Raw genomic sequence first — 16,922 nt, forward strand, 5'->3', positions numbered from 1 at the left:
TGGACAGAATTAGTAACCCTGGCTGATTTCCTTACTCCATCCTCCCTAGTCTAGAAATGTTGAGGTGAATTGTAGCACTGGTCCAGCCAAGGTGGCACATACCAAGGATTGAATGCTTTGAAAATTAAAGTGATTTTTTTGGCATCTGTGCAAGGGTCAGTGCAATATGAACTGTTGGTTTTAGGCCAGTGCTTTATATTTGGGCTGGCAATACAAGAATCATTGGAGCACAATACACTTCAGTGTATTATTTTGCTCCTCAAACATAAGATGCTTTGTAACACCTTTGTTAAGTCACCTACAACATTAAAGGAAGCGTCGGCAGGCATGAAACATCAAATGACTCATCATCCACCTCTCATAATTACAGTAATCCCAGTCTCAGGGATGAGGTGACAGACATAACCCTCAAAGTTGTATGAATAGTTGCAAGAAATAGTCATAAAAATTCAGAGAGGAAATATCACCTTTATTTTAAAACCAATTTAATTTGTCTTGAGACATCCCATAATACGCGACCGAGTTGACGAAAATGTAAAATACTGCAAATCTGAAATGAAAACAGAAACCAGTGTAAACTGTGGACACAGTTGGTGGAGAGAACTCAAGTCAGTCAATGTTTTGGGTATAAGACCCACCCTCATTTATAAAGGGACAAATAGCATTTAGGAAGAATCAGGAAAAGAGAGAAGAAAATATGTAGAATGACCCTGCACACACACAAGTGGGATTGCCTGCAAAGTGCTCAGGTGAAGAATATGAGATGGTTAAAAGGCAAAAGTGGTATGTGCAGGGGATACAAAGAACCCTATAAAAAGAACCATCATTGAAGAAATTAAGTGTGCGAGGATAACTGAAGAGGTAGAAAGATGAGGTGATGCTCCTCAAGCTTGCATTGCGCATCACTGGAACAGTGTAGAAGGTCAAAAACAGAGAGAAAGGTAGGAATGGGTTGGAGAAACACTGGACTAATAGGATATAGACTCACGGCTTAAATAGAAGTCCTGTATCTGCGCATTATGAGGTGTCAGCAAGTAAATGATGATGTACCAGGTCCTTTGCCCAACAACACACAGGAGCAAGAGTAGACCATTCAGCCCCTGGATCCTGATCTTCTATTCAATAAGATCATAGCTGATCTATACCTCAGCTTCCATTCACCCATCAATAATCCATATCCCTTCATTTGCCCATCTCAGAAAAATGTGACAGTCACATTTTGATTTAATTTGATTCAGCATTGACAGAGCCTTTGTGAGAGCTGCAGATTTCCACTATTGTCTCTGTGGGAAAGTGCTGCCTGATTGCATTCCTGATTGACCTAGTTTTCATTTTAATATCACATACCGTTGCTGTTGACTCCCCCATCATTTGTGCATCTACTCTTATCAAATCAGTTGATAATTTAAACCCCCCCCCCCACCTCAGTTAGATCATCGCTCAACCCTTTAAGCTCAAGGGAATACAAATCAAGTTGACGTAATGTGCCCTCAGTAAGTGCTGGAATCATTCTGGCAAAACTGCATCAATCCCTGCATGGCCAATTTGTCCTTACTGAGGTTTACTGCTAGTTTCAGCCCAAAACAAGATGCAGGTGGTTTCTGACCAAGCCTGGAGTTTTGGACTTAAAGAAACGTTTTGCCTATGAAAGTGACCATCAAAGAATTTCCATAAATGTCTCCTGAATTGTCATCCACTGTGGGGAATCATTATTAATTTGTCTCTATTATAAGCATCTTCACTGGAATAATCAAAAAGATTTCGCCTCACAAAATTTGATAATTCTATCTTGTTGAGATTATACCCAGTACCTTTGTTTCATAATCACAAGTTAATTTGTGTCTTTTTAGTGCTTCGTTCATCGTTTAATTTTCTCTGACCTTTGTTAACAGTTTCAGTTCTCTCGCACATGAAGCCTATAAAAATGTGAAATGTTTAAGTGGTCCAGTGACCATCTGGTAGAACTGCACATGAGGCATTAGGTTTGTCTGTGCGAGGATGTTTTATCCTTATGACTTAACAGAATGGTTTTACGAGAAGCAGCAGTTTAAAATCCAAGACACGGAACAGTAATGGGACCACATAATGGGTGAAATTTGCAGTTTAGCCTTTCTGGTGTTAGGAGCACAGTGACACAGTGGTTAGCACTGATTCCTCCAGGGACCCAGGTTCAATTCCAGCCTGAGGTGATTGTCTGTGTGGAGTTTGCACATTCTCCCTGTGTTTACGTGGATTTCCTTCGGTGCTCTGGTTTCCTTCCATGTAAAGTAAAGTTTATTTATTCGTCACAAGTAAGGCTTACATTAACACTACAATGAAGTTATTGTGAAATTCCCCTAGTCGCCACACTCCGGCACCTATTCAGGTCAATGCATCTAACCAGCACGTCTTTCAGAATGTGGGAGAAAACCGGAGCACCCGGAGGAAACCCATGCTCCACACAGACAGAGTGACCCAAGCTGGGAATCGAACCCGGGTCCCTGGCGCTGTGAAACAGCAGTGCTAACCACTGTGCTAACGTGCCATGCTCCAAAGATGTACAGGTTAGGTGGATTGGCTCGCTAAATTGTCCCTTAGTGTCCATAGTGTAGGTTAGTTGGATTAGCCATGGGAAATGTCTGGGGTTACGGGGCTAGGCCAGGGGAGAGGGCCTGGGTATGATGCTGTGTCAGAGAGTCAAGCAGACTTGATGGGCTGATTGGCCTCTTCTGCACTGTAGAGATTCTATGATTCTATAAAATTTCAGCTATGGGGATCAATGATTAGAGATTGTGAATTTCAGTCTATTAAAATAATTGGACAGAAAGTTGTGCGGGCTACAAAAGTTGCATGAACATGCTGAGATGTGTGGCTGAATTCCTGATAGTACCTCCTGACGTGAGAAGCCCCACACCTGGAGCACCAAGTCAAATAATATCCCAATGTATACACATTAGGGGTTTGCAGTAAATAGTCTCATTTTGTGCTTGTAATATGACAGCTTCCATAACAGAGCATGTGCTTCTTTTCGACTGAAACTTGACCTTATCCACAAAGTGGCTTGGATGTGACATGCTCGAGGTGCGCAGTAAGTTTTACAGCTGGTGTTTACACCAAAGTCCATGTAGGTTTTTCCTATAATTTCTAACCTTTTCAAAATTGTCGGAAAAATAACGTGCTGTCATCCAAATTCAGGGTGAAAAGTCTTCATTAAAAATAAATCACTCAAAGGAAAAAAACAATCGTACAAAAGTAAGCATTTAGCAGAATGAATACAGATTTGGATGGGGGAACCAAATGTAATATTTCCAAGTTTGCTGGCGGCCCACAACTTGGCAGGAAAGAGTGGTGAGGAGGATTTTAAGAGGCTTCAGTGTGACTTAGACAAGTTGAGTGAGTGGGCAAATACATGGCAGATGCAGTATAATGTGAATAGTTATGAAGTTATCCACTTTGGTCGGAAAGACAGAATGGCAGAGTATTATTTAACTGGTGATAGATTGGGAAATGTTGACATTCAATGGGTGTCCTTGTACGCCAGTCACTGAAAGCAAACATGCAGGTACAGCAAGCAGTTAAGAAGACAAATGGTATATTGGCCTTCATTGCAAGAGGATTAGAGTACAGGAGCAAGGATGTCTTACTACAGGATCTTGGTGAGACAGCACCGAAGATATTGTGTGCAATTTTGGTCTCCTTACCAATATTTGCCATGGATGGAGTGCAGCAAAGGTTCATCAGACTGATTCCTGGGATGCCAGGATTGTCATATGAGGAGAGATTAGGTCGGCAAGGCCTGTATTCACAGGAGTTTAGAAGAATGAGAGGGGACCGCATTGAAACATATAAAATTCTGACAGGGCTGGACCAACTGGATACAGAGATGTTGTTTCCTGGGGTCTAGAACAAGGGGATCATGGTCTCAGCATATGAATAAGGCCATTTATGATCGAGATGAGGAGAAACTTCTTCACTGAGAGTGTGGTGAGCCTGTGGAATTCTATGGAAATGACCTGAGCAATTCAGAATTTTCACAGCCCACAGGCAGGAATGCAGATGTTGATCACAGTGCTGCCTGAAATCACCATCCCAGGGATGATCTTCAGGTCTGCCAGGGCTTGAAGGGGCAGTCCAGCCACAGCACCCCTGTCCTGGGGCAGAAGGCGAGGTCAACACCTTGCTCCCATCTGAGCCCACCCAGGACCACTGAGGCACCCCTCCTGTGCTGCCTGGTAGCAGTAGTGGCAAGTGGATCTACCTCCTTGAGCCCCCTCAGGGCCCAAGGCACCAGGCCAGGGTGTCAGTGCCAAGGTACCAGGGGACAGTGCACCATGGGCACTGCCGAAGTGCATGGCCTGAAGAGGGGCTGAGTAGGGGGATCTGAAGCAGAGTGTGGCTGAGTGGGGAGTTTGAAAGGGAAGGGGGGGCTGAGGGGTTGTACCTATGTAACAGGATAATTTGTGCTTAATTTTGTGTGAAGTGCAGCCCTACGTTTCTGCGCTGTGTTTTCTATGTAATTTCTGAGAAACACCATGTACTGCTGTATTAATGTAGGTCTCATTTCTGTAAAATTAATTGGGAACGCTTTTGCCTTCTGTTGTTAATTCAGCAACATGCCAACTCTGTGAGTCCCATTGTGTAGTTTTGTATGTTTGGGCATGGAGCTCTTTCGCGGTCAGAATCTCAAGTGTTACCCAACCTTTGTTCTAGATTTCTGATTTCCCCTTTTTCAGTCGCTCCGCCATTGGCATCCTTCAGCTGCCCAGACAGTAAACTCTGGAATTCCCTTTCTTAAACCCCTCCACTTCCCTCCTTTAAGATGTTCCTTAAAACCTACCTCTTTGTTTATTGACCAAGTTTTTGGTTATCTATCTTGATATCTCTTTGTATGACTCAGTGTACAGCACAACCTGATTGTGTTCCAACACAACGCCTTGGGACAATTTATGCTAAAGTTGCCATACAAATGGATGCTGTTGCTGTTTTAGATGATTTGAATTTTAAAAGAGATGTTTCTTTGTCATAGGTGTTAAGCGAATGACCAACAGGGCAACACTTTGGTACGTGGCACTGTCGATGGAGAATGTAGATAAAGTGGTTGAAGTTCCTTGTATACAGGTAACTAGTATTGTACAACTATTGTATACAGGTAACTATTGTGTACAGGTAACTAGTATTGTACATTTCGCTTGATTTTGTAAAAAGGGGAACTTTTTAAAAAATGAGAGGAAGAAGGAAAAACACGATAGAAATCTGAATTACAACTGGAAAATAATGGAAATGCACAACAAGTCAGGAACATTTAAAATTAGTGGGCAGGATTTTTGCTCGAAGTGGGAGGGGGTGTGGGAGGAGGTGGGGGGCAGTGGTGGGGGAAGCTTGGTGTGTGTGTGTGAGTGCATGTGCGCATGTGTGCGTGTGTTTCGGTCCATCGGTGCGAACTACAATCGGTCTTTCCGCCAGAGAAGAATGTATCGAGATGGTGAAGAGTGGTTGGTGAGCATTGAATGGGCTACACAAGCAAGTATCTATTTTTGGGATGTGGCCTTTATATTAAGATTACGCAAAGGATCATGTTACTGTTTTACGCAAGATCCACACAGAACCACTGGCTGCACTGAACATTGAGAAATGAAAATGGAATGGGTGAATAAAAGTAATCAAATATAAAAAGTCTAATGGTACGTGCTGCAGTGCCCATTTTCGCAGCAGGCATCTGCAAAGCTAGTGGATACCAGGGACTGTATTTTTATTAAATCAAAATTGGACATTGAACAGCCAGAGAGAGAAGAATGATCCCTCTGCTCTTTTTCAATAATGTAGTTTAATTTCAATTGTGGAAGAAGCCGTCTTTTTTCCCCAGTGTAAGGCTTTTGCGGAGACACTTCAATTATGAGACAAAACAACTGTTTTTCCCCTGTGTGAGAAGTGCAGATAACATAACTGGTGCTGTTCTCATTTTGGGGCTGGGACATATTGCCATGCCATTATAAATGCGTGCTGCATCTGTCATAGGCCACAGCCCTCTTTATGGTGTTTCCCCACTGTAACTGGGAGAAAATGAATGGATCAATTTCCCAGAACTGTATTTGATAATCTAGTGCCTCATGTGGGTGAAGAGGAGATGGGGGTGGGTGGCAGTACAAGTATATCTTCAAAGTATCCGGTGCAACTAGGTGGCACATGTTATAAGCTTTTAGTAATTGAATATAGACTTTCAATATGTAATCTCTGATAAATATAAGCAGTTGAAAAGAGAGTTAGAATGATTAAACAATAGAATTCCATCAGTAAATCTAAGGAAGCACTGTTGATTTCCATTGAGGCCTTGAGTTCTGATTGCATTCGGAATTAAGGAGCAGTGGGAGCTGCCATTTCAGTGTTACAGCTCACTCAAAACTAATTTGCATTAGCCTGGGGAAATTAAAGGTTAGATTTGTTTTTTCACAACTCTTCAGCAAAAGGAAGGACGACTCGGATTTTATACACCAACTTTCATGACCCTGGGATGTCCCACAGCTATTCACAGACAATGAAGTGCTTTTGAAATGTGATCACTGTTGTAACATTTGAAACCCGGCAGCCAATTTGTGCACAGCGAGGTCCCGCACACAGCAGTATGATAATGACTAGATAACCTGCTTAAAATTATGTTGGTTGAGAAGTAAATAGCTGACAGGGCGTGTGGCTTTTCTTTTTGTGTCATTTGTTTCCATTGGAAAGGACTGTTAATTAGCTGTAAAATGCTTTTGAGATGTCCTGTGGTCATGAAACACCATATAAGTGCAAGTATTTCTTTCTTTTCTTAACTACAGAAGACTTCCTCTACCTGTTAGAGGAAACCATCCGACAGCAGAAGTATGATTACATCTGCTGTTTTGTAAATTTAAGGGATAACTATCTGCATTAGGCACTATTTCGACAAGCCTTTCCTGTTTATTGAATCAAATAGATTTATGACAAAGAAGGAGGTCCTTTGGCCCATTGTGCTAGTGCCAGCTGAGAACGAGCTATACCATCGAATCCCTGGGGATGGGTGGGGAGAAGAGACAAATCTTGCTACACTGCTGTTGTATACTATCGACAGTGTTAAAGAGAAAGCACAGATGCTGAAAATGTGAGATAAAGGTTGTAAATGTTGCAAATAAACAACATGTCGATTGGTATATCTTGTAAAATTAAAGGATTTAATTCAGGCAAACAGAACTGCACGAATTAATTTGTTTTGATTGGATTTGTGCCGTGGGCCTGGATTTTCTGGCCCAGCCGCAGCGAGATCCCCATGGTGGACGCGATGAGCCATTCAAATGGCTCAAACTTGGAAGATCCTGCTGGCGGGAGAGGCCACAGAATTCCAGCGATGGTCTGGATGTGCCAAACTCCTCCACGGATACATTTTAGCAAATCTTTTAGCGTGATATCTCTGTGTTTGAACGAAGGAACACATTTTAATTGAGATTATTTTGGAACGATTGGGTGGAACCTTACTGCCTTTGTCTCTGGCACAACAATGGAAATATTTTGGGGTAACCAACCCAAGCCTCCGAATAGTGGGTCTTGCAGTTGCTCTTTACCAGGACAAACCATTTAATAGCCCACCTTCAGATTGCCCAATCAGTTAGGGAGGGTGGGCAAGCTGATCTGGCCATTTTGTCAGAGGAAGGGTTTCTATTTTTAAAAATCTTTTCATGGAAGATGGGCATCACTGACAGGTCCAGCACTTGTTCCCCAACCCAAATTCCTCTTCAGTGGAGTGGTTTGCTTGGCCTTTTCAGAAGGTGGTTAAGAGTTAACCCCATTGATGTGGGCTGGAGTCACGTGTAGACCAGACAGGGTATGGGTGGCAGATTTCCTTCCATAAAGGGTTTTTGCAACAATCAATGATGATTTAATGGTCACCATTACTGAGACTAATTTAATGTTCCAGATTTTATTAATTGGATTCAAATTCTACCAGCTGTTGGAGTGGGGCCTGAATCTATCCCAGAATCTGCCTGGACCTTGGCACAGCACCATGGCATTGCCACCACACAATCTTTCATGGTCAGAGTTTCATGGTCACCACTTACTGATCCTAATTTTAATTTCAGATTTTTGATTAATTGGATTTCAATTTTACCAGCTGCCATTGTGGGATTTTGTAATAACTCAGGAAACCCGACTGGAAAGGAACATCATTTATTTACAGAACATAAAACAAAGCCACAATAGTGTTGTACACTAGTCCCTAACCGGGACTGCAGTTCTGCAGGCCCAGTCCTGGGTCTGCTCGATAAAAGGCTTCGGTGACAAGTTCTAGCCAGACAACCATTACCTCATTACCAGGGGAACATGTACTCTGTGAGCCACACAGGGAGATCAGTCAATGATTCCCCATTGCGGGCGTTATCACAGTAGCCTGGGCCTGTGAATTACGAGTCCAGTGACATTACCAACATGCTACCATCTCCCCATGAAGGAACCACAATATGTTTCGAAAAGTTCAGCAACATTTGGCTTTCCCCCGCACGCAAGTTGCTTTCTCTTGCCTGCAGGTGCATCTGAGGGACTGAAGGGAGGTAAATTCTCCCAAGCATGGGAGAAGAGGACAGCCCCTCAAACCAAGGCATGGGTGGAGAAGTGGCTGATTAAGTAATGAAGTGGATTGTCCCTCTAACCTGGCAGCCATGCACCAAGATGATCCAGGATCTCAAGAGGATATGGCAGATTGGTGGCGTACACATTGAAGTGCCAAATCCCACATTCTGCCCAGCAATCTCCTATACAGCATGTCTCGGTGCCACACATTACTCTCCCTGCAGACACCTCACCTGCCTGTGTGAGGAGCCAACAATCAAACTTGCCTGAATCTTATTGCCCTCTCACACCCATGCCTCACAGTCATCTTGCACTCAAGCCATTACCAGCAGTCGCACCTCTCAGCTTTCTCTTCGTTCAGAAGAGAACGCATAAGCTGGCAAGAGGTGGAGGTGGGAGGGGGGACTTAGACCTCCAGTGACAGACATCATGTTGGCCATTGATGATGCATTCTCACTGGGAAGGAGACCTTGTTCTATAATGGTGCAGCAGTCAGCAGCGACCCTGAGCTGCTTGAGACAAAGACGTTGCTGAGAGGGAGCTGATCCTCTGCTTGTAGATAATGAGCCATAACCTCTGTGGAGTGGCAGTCACAGTCGGACTGCCACTCTGCTTCTGTTTACTCACAGTAAAATGCAGCTGCACTTTTCTCTTTTGACCTTGCAACTGGAGCTGGATGGGAATAGTGCCGTGCACTGGGTTGCCGAGGCCCTGGCTTGAGTACAGAAAAGTCTAGAGAAAGGAAGACGTGCTCTCTTATTGCAGCACTAATTGCAGTTATTACAGCTCCCATCCATTGACTCTGTCTACACTTCTCGCTGCCTTGGCAAAGTAGCCAGCATAATCAAGGACCCCACGCACGCCACCCTGGACATTCTCTCTTCCACCTTCTTCCATCAGGAAAAAGATACAAAAGTCTGAGGTCACGTACCAACCGACTCAAGAACAGTTTCTTCCCTGCTGCCATCAGACCTTTGAATGGACCTACCTTGCATTAAGTTGATCTTTCTCTGCACCCTAACTGTGGCTATAACACTACATTCTGCACTCTCTCGTTTCCTTCTGTATGAACGGTATGCTCTGTCTGTATAGTGCATACTTTTCACTGATGGCTGATACATGTGACAATGATAAATCAAATCAAAATCAAATCAAATAACTAGGTAGGTTTAAAGGTCTGGCCACTTTGACAAGTCAGGCATGTTGGGGGCATGGGATGGGAAGTGGGAATGTGAATGGGTCAGGTGGTGGGGGGGGTGGGGGCATGTGGTCAATGTGGCAGGGTTGGGTGGTCAGTGAGGAAGTGGTTGATTGGTCTGTGGGGGGGATGATAGAGGCAGGGTGATGATCGGGGATGTGGTTTGTGATGGTGGCTGGGAGAATGGGGGGTAAGTCGGGGGTTAGGAGGGCAAACGGGAGGACGGGGTAGTCGGATTTTGGGAAGGATAATCAGACGGGGTGGGGGTGTTGCCACAGTGGGGTGTGGGGGTAAGATGGTCACAAGTATAGTTACCAGGAGTTAGAAGTGTTTTTAATTCTTCTAATTTTTTCGACATAACTAGTTCTCTAAGACAGTTGGAACCATCTAAAGGTGAGATTTAAATCGGGAGTATCCAGTGCATAATAATTGACAAATGGAAGTTTAAAAATTGTTGTGCAATCCTCATGTGGTTCCCTCGACACATCTTTGGCATAACCCCCAGGGTACAACATCCCAGGGAATGGAAGTTATGGGCCAATGTTTTGGTTGGGGGTGGAGGGGGGTCTTGCCTCCATTTAAATCTTGTGGCCATATATTCTGCCTTGTGAAGGGACATTTGGCTGAAGGGAAGGCAGCTCTGCTTCCATTGTTGGTGGTGAGTCTCCTGCCCCAGACTCTGAGCAGAGGCCTGAAGGCTGCAGCAGCGAAATGCATCTGAAGATGAGTGAAGTACCAGACAGATGACGTTTCTTCACAGTAGTTGGTAATGACCTGTCAAGCAGTGATAGCAGCAGCCTTTCACCTGGCCATGGCCGGAGCTCTTCAGTGTGCCCAATCAGAACCTTCACAGCTTGGGGATATTCTTCCCTCTGTGCACTTGGCTTCTCCAACCTGCTGGTTTGGAGATAGCATCGGACTCCAGCTCTGTGAGGAAAGAGAGAATCTATGTGCAAAATCACTGCTAATTTACGCCTTATGTAATTCGGTTGGCATCCTCCCTCAGCTGGAGACTGTCCACTTCATTCCCAGCACAACCCAGGAAAGCTGGAAGGAGGTGGGATGACTGGAATACCAATCCAGCTTAATTTTCTGTAATTTTCCCAGTCACACTGCAACCACTCCCAAACGTGCCTCCATTGAACTGGGAAAATTTCATCCATTCAGTTTGATGATATTAAAAAAAGACCTGATGCCCCTAAGTACAGTTAACGTATTTAATAACAATTCATTAACAATTACCATCATACTCATACTACTTAAAGATTGAAAAACATGAGGAAATTGTCATAGAAAATAGACAGCTAAAAGAATTGCAAAATAAGCCCAGGAAATACTCAGTGTAACCGTAATTTCTACTTCAAAGCAACACTTCAAAAATATCAAATACTTTGGTTTAAAAACCTATGGCTTTATATCATCAGTACGAGTCTGCACTTCCCTTCATTGAACTTCTGGCCTCCCATTAGCTGTACCATGTTTCCATTACTTCTCACAGCCAGATTGTTTCCCACGACCTTGTGTCTAGAGGAAGCTTGCATTTTACTTTGGGAGTATTTCTGTGAGATACAAATTAAAGGACATGGTGTACCCAGATCTCAGTCCCTTGCTCTTCTATTACTAAAAGGAAGAATATATAGTTTGACTGCATTCTGTGGTAGAGATATGTACTGGTGTTGAGCAACCTGACCTTTGGTCCTCTCGGAGCTACCGGAGACCACTGAAAAACGGCCTACAACATTTGTCATCTTCTATTTTCATAGGATAAGGAAGGCTAATGCTTCTCCTGGTCTCACATAAATTCTTGGTCCCTTGCTATGCCTCCTCTTGACTTCCCCAATCAGCTAATTTCCCATTGTCTGTACCACAGCACTGACTTGGCCAGTCTAGCTTACTGGGTCAAAGTACATGGTTAGCAGTGCTGCCTCACAGTGCTAGGGACCCGGGTTCAATTCTGACCTTGGGGTGACTGTGTGGAGTTTGCACGTTCTCCCCGTGTCTGCGTAGGTTTCCTCCGGGTGCTCCGATTTCCTCCCACAGTCCAAAGACATGCGGGTTAGGTTGATTGGCCATGCTAAATTGCCTCTTAGTGTCCAAAGATGTGTAGGTTAGAGGGGATTAGTGGGGTAAATAAGTTAAGTTAAGGGGATAGGGCCTGGGTAAGGTGCTCTGTCAGAGAGTTGGTGCAGATTTGATGAGCCAAATGGCCTCCTTCTGCACTGTAGGGATTCGATGAGTGATGGAACCCAACCCTCAAAGTGGCTTAGGTCACATGGCAGGAGCAGCAGGAAGTGGATGGGTGGCCTCCTGTACTGTGCCAAAATTAAAATTCATCCTGTGATTTTTCTTGGAAAGTTACAGGCTTATAAACATGTCAATAAATTATCGATGAAATTTTAAAAATCATTTAATTTGTTGAGTGCACTTTATGGCCATCAATGTGAAGTATGTAATAAACTAGAAGTATTTATATTTTATTTTTGCCTCATTACTGAAATGTTTCAAGGCATTTTTCAGAATGGACTATTTTGGAACACAGATTTTTCCAGATCCTGGCTATTGCATGGTTTTCCATCTCCAATAGAATTAAGTTCCCTTTGTTCTGTCCTCACAGTGTTGGAAAACGGTCTTTTAACATTGATGCACCTCATTGGTTATCAGAGTTTCACTTGCCTCCTCCAGATGGCACCATATCAATGTAAAACTGTCACCATTTAGTCTGATTTAGGTCTGAAGTCAGATTTGCTGATGAAGGATCACCAACCTGAAATGTAGATGTTTCTCTCTCCACAGATGCTGCCTGATCTTTTGAGTGTTTCAACATTTTCCGTCTTTATTCCAGATTTCCAGCATATGCAGTCTTTTGCTTTTGCTTTGGGCTTGAAATCTGCTATGGACATGAGGAAAATGCACAGATCTTTCCCTCGGCGACTTTGCTGCACCTTACCTCTGCAATCTCCTCCATCCCAGCCTGTGTTCTTCAGTCCTCTGATCTGGGTCACTGTGCACCCCCCCCCCCCCCCCCCCCCTTCAATATCGTGTTCGAGACATTCATTACTTAGCTCTGCTGTTTGAAATATTTTTCTTCAACCCCGCCCCCCTCTTGTTATTTCTCTCCGCAACTTTAAACGCTGACTCAAAGCCAGTCCATTTTTAACTCTTGTACTACTTGCTATCTGTTACACTGCTGTGCAGCCCCTTGTGATGTTCTTTCAAGTCAAAGTTACTCAATAATTGCAAGCCACTGTTGTTTGATGTTGCTGTTGATTTTGGAAGTCGGCCTTTGAGAAATGGTTGAGAAGCAATCAAAGGTTTTTTGATTTGATTTATTATTGTCACATGTATTAACATACAGTGAAAAGTATTGTTTCTTGCGCGCTATACAGACAAAGCATACCGTTCATAGAGAAGGAAAGGAGAGAGTGCAGAATGTAGTGTTACAGTCATAGCTAGGGTGCAGAGAAAGATCAACTTAATGCAAGGTAAGTCCATTCAAAAGTCTGACAGCAGCAGGGAAGAAGCTGTTCTTGAGTCGGTTGGTACGTGATCTCGGACTTTTGTATCTTTTTCCCGACGGAAGAAGGTGGAAGAGGGAATGTCCAGGGTGCATGGGGTCCTTAATTATGCTGGCTGCTTTGCTGAGGCAGTGGGAAGTATGGACAGAGTCAATGGATGGGAGGCTGGTTTGCGTGATGGATTGGGCTACATTCACAACCTTTTGTAGTTCCTTGCGGTCTTGGGCAGAGCAGGAGCCATACCAAGCTGTGATACAACCTGAAAGAATGCTTTCTATGGTGCCTCTGTAAAGGTTGGTGTGAGTTGTAGCTGACATGCCAAATTTCCTTAGTCTTCTGAGAAAGTAGAGGCGTGGGTGGGCTTTCTTAACTATAGTGTCGGGATGGGGGGACCAGGCCAGGTTGTTGGTGATCTGGACACCGAAAAACTTAAAGCTCTCGACCCTTTCTACTTCGTCCCCGTTGATGTAGTTAGGGGCATGTTCTCCTTTACACTTCCAGAAGTCGGTGACAATTTCCTTCGTTTTGTTGACATTGAGGGAGAGATTATTGTTGCTGCACCAATTCACCAGATTCTCTATCTCATTCCTGTACTCTGTCTCATCATTGTTTGAGATCCGAAATCAAATCAAATTTGAGTAGAATCATCAGAAATGCTGTGTGTAAAATTAAAGTCGCATAATGAACATGGAATTTTCTGCTTTTCTTCCTGTACCCTTTAAAAGTATGCAAGCCCAGAACATCAAGAGGAAGGTAGAAAGAGGTACGAAGCTCAGAAACTGGACCGAATAGAGACCAAACAAAGGAGCGAAGATATCATCTTGCCTGCCATCAATGTGGGTAAGTTGCACATTTCCATTTTTGTTGATCTAAGAGAAAGTTGTGAGGCAATCATTTCTGTCAGATTCACCCTACCGGTCCTCCCATTAACTGTACCATGTTTCCATTACTTCTCGCAGCTTTTACCTTGTTACGATGCTCATGTAAGTCTTTTAGAATACAGTAGCACTTGGAATTAAGCTTTTTTAATCTTAATCTTAATTCCATACTAATTATCCTGAAGCAAAGTTCAGGTAAAATCAAATAAGACACGAGGTGGAATTTCAGGGCCCCATTGTGTCAGGGACGGGGCTGTGAAATGCAGCGAGCCATTCAAAGCTCCATTGACTTTAATGGGACTGTAAAATTCCACACATGGAAACACAGCATCAGCTAACTATAGTTCTGACATGGTATATTCAGCCATTTAGAGCAGGGAACATTCAGCTCCTCATTCCACTTACTCGGCGCTAACATCGCCCAAATCAGATACAAATTCAGATCAAAAGGAAAAAGTTGAAAATCTGACGATATAATTGTCGAACGGAGGTTCAACTGCTCGCTTCACAATTCAAGGAAAGGTAGAGCTTTTGATACGGCTGCAAATCCGCCGCAAATGAAAAGACATGATAAGAAAGCTGTCACTTTTCAAACACCACGGCTCAGACTTGTGTGTGAGCTCGGGGAAAACACAACCTGCACACTTTTGCGCCTTCCAAAAATGCACACGCAACCCGTGTGTGACTTTGCCTGGAAATGTTGTCTTTTCATGCAGGGGTGGGGTTTGTAGCTCATTTTGCAAGCTGCAATAGGGTGCATGTGGTGTGTGGGTATGGGGGTGGGAAGGCACAACTCTGTTCTCAAAAACAGCAGCCCAGCTCCCAACATCATTTATAGGCCCCCAAAATCTCACTCCACAGCATCACACTCACCCCCTGCCACTCGATGGTCCCTCATACCCTTGCCATTCCATGCCACCCCAGATGCTCATGCCACCTCTATACCCCACATGTAACCTCCACAGTCACTCAGCGATGTCGTCATGCACTAGCGCCTTCAGCACCCACGCAGATCCCTTGCCAGGCCATATCCCCTCAGGTTGCCCATGCAACCACCATACCCTACTTGTACCCTCTACAGACACTCAACTATGTACAGTCCTCTGGAGTCATGCAATAGCAATGGGAATATTTTGAAATCATTGGAAAAAAATTAAATCTCTAACAATCTCATAATACCCTCAATTCAAAAACACTATCATCGTTATTGGAAAAAAAACTAATCCAATGCAAAGATTGCTTTATTCTTTAAGTGCCTTTTAGGTTTGTAAACAAACAAGAAATTGCATCAAAGGCATATTCTGTTATTGCAGTCTCATAATTCCAGTCATACTTGGATCAATAGACAACCTGCTGAGCTGAACTCACCATCAGCTTTGGAAACCCAGCCAAGCATCATAATGGTTACATAACAAACTTCCAGCTACATTTCCTGAAACTGACAGAACAAATGGTGCCCCATTTCCTTTTCAAATCAACCTGCCTGTCAGTCAATGGAGAGGAGCAGGAGCAAAGATGTTTAACTTCCAAAAGTAGGTTTTGCTAAAGCAGCCAGAGCTGTGATTTTAAATCACAGCACACAGCATGACAGCTGATGCTGTCGGAATATTTTTTTACATTTTTGAATGCATTATGGCACTCTATCCAATGGAAAAAGTACTATAATCCATGTCAAAACTTACACAGTGGTGGTTAATATAATGGCTAACTTACCACTGTGGGACAGAGCTCAATGATGAATCACTCCATTAAAAAACAACAATACTGTATCTAATAATGACATTTGAAGGTGTCACAACATTTTACACTTCACTTTCAGAATGTTCCCCATCCCTCAACAGGTTGTCTCTCATGGTCACAAACTTTCCAAGAAGGTGTGTGTGTGTTTTTAGGGCTTACAAAACCCACACCACCACTTGAAAATAGTTTACAGGAGAAAATGTAAATTTCCTGTGGTCCTCACAATGGGATACCGGCCTCAGAAGAGATGCACATGTGTGTTTTGCACCCAAGGTCTTCCTGACCTGCCTGTAGGCCACACAAAAATGACATGGGGCCGGGAAGACAGAGTCTAATATTTTGCGACCCAATTTGTAGCTCCTCTGGGAGTTGAAAATCTAGTTCCAGATGTGTGAGTTATGAGATAGTTTTATTCATGTTGATCTATTTTGTCACGGCACCAACTTTAAAGTTATTCTCTTATGAAGCAATTTTTTAAAAAAAATGCATTCATCAAAAGTGCTGTCTTAATATGTTGGCCTCTTTGATATTAAAAGGGTTCCATGTGTGTGTATACAGGTAGCAAGGTGTCAAGGATCGGCCTTTCGATGTCAATTCTCTTTTGTCAACTCCAACACCTAAACCCAGTTGCCATTTGTTGGTTTGCTTCTTGATAAAGGATCACACCCCATGGTGGCACAGTGGTCAGCACTACTGCCTCACAGCACCAGGAACCCAGGTTCGATTCCCGGTTTGGGTTAGTCTGAACATTCTCCCCATAACTGCGTGGGTTTCTTCCACGTCCTCTGGTTTCCTCCCACAGTCCAAAAGACGTGCTGGTTAGGTGCATTGGCCGTGCTAAATTCTCCCTCAGTGTACCCGAACAGGTGCTGGAGTGTGGCAACTAGGGGGTTTTCACAGTAACTGCATGGCAGTGTTAATGTAAGCCTCCTTGTGACACTAATAAATAAACTTTTTTAAAAAAAGATGGTTTACACAGCCAGGAGCTTAAAAATGTGAAATTCAAGTTAAATAAATGGCCTTCAAACCCTCCTG

The 16,922-nt window shown here is 43.6% G+C and overlaps 1 protein-coding gene across 5 annotated transcripts in view; it reads left to right on the forward strand.

Moving 5' to 3' along the window:
• Nucleotides 1–16,922, forward strand: part of acot7 (acyl-CoA thioesterase 7) — a 260,402-nt gene that overhangs the window by 81,762 nt on the left and 161,718 nt on the right. For all 5 annotated transcript variants that reach the window (XM_078238517.1, XM_078238514.1, XM_078238513.1 and 2 more), the window contains 2 exons: nucleotides 5,006–5,097; nucleotides 13,995–14,109. In XM_078238517.1, coding sequence (XP_078094643.1) covers nucleotides 5,006–5,097; nucleotides 13,995–14,109 — 207 coding nt within the window. The remainder of the gene's footprint in view (nucleotides 1–5,005; nucleotides 5,098–13,994; nucleotides 14,110–16,922) is intronic.

The sequence above is a fragment of the Mustelus asterias genome, chromosome 22 (genome assembly GCF_964213995.1).
Source record: "Mustelus asterias chromosome 22, sMusAst1.hap1.1, whole genome shotgun sequence".
Taxonomy (NCBI): Eukaryota; Metazoa; Chordata; class Chondrichthyes; order Carcharhiniformes; family Triakidae; genus Mustelus; species Mustelus asterias.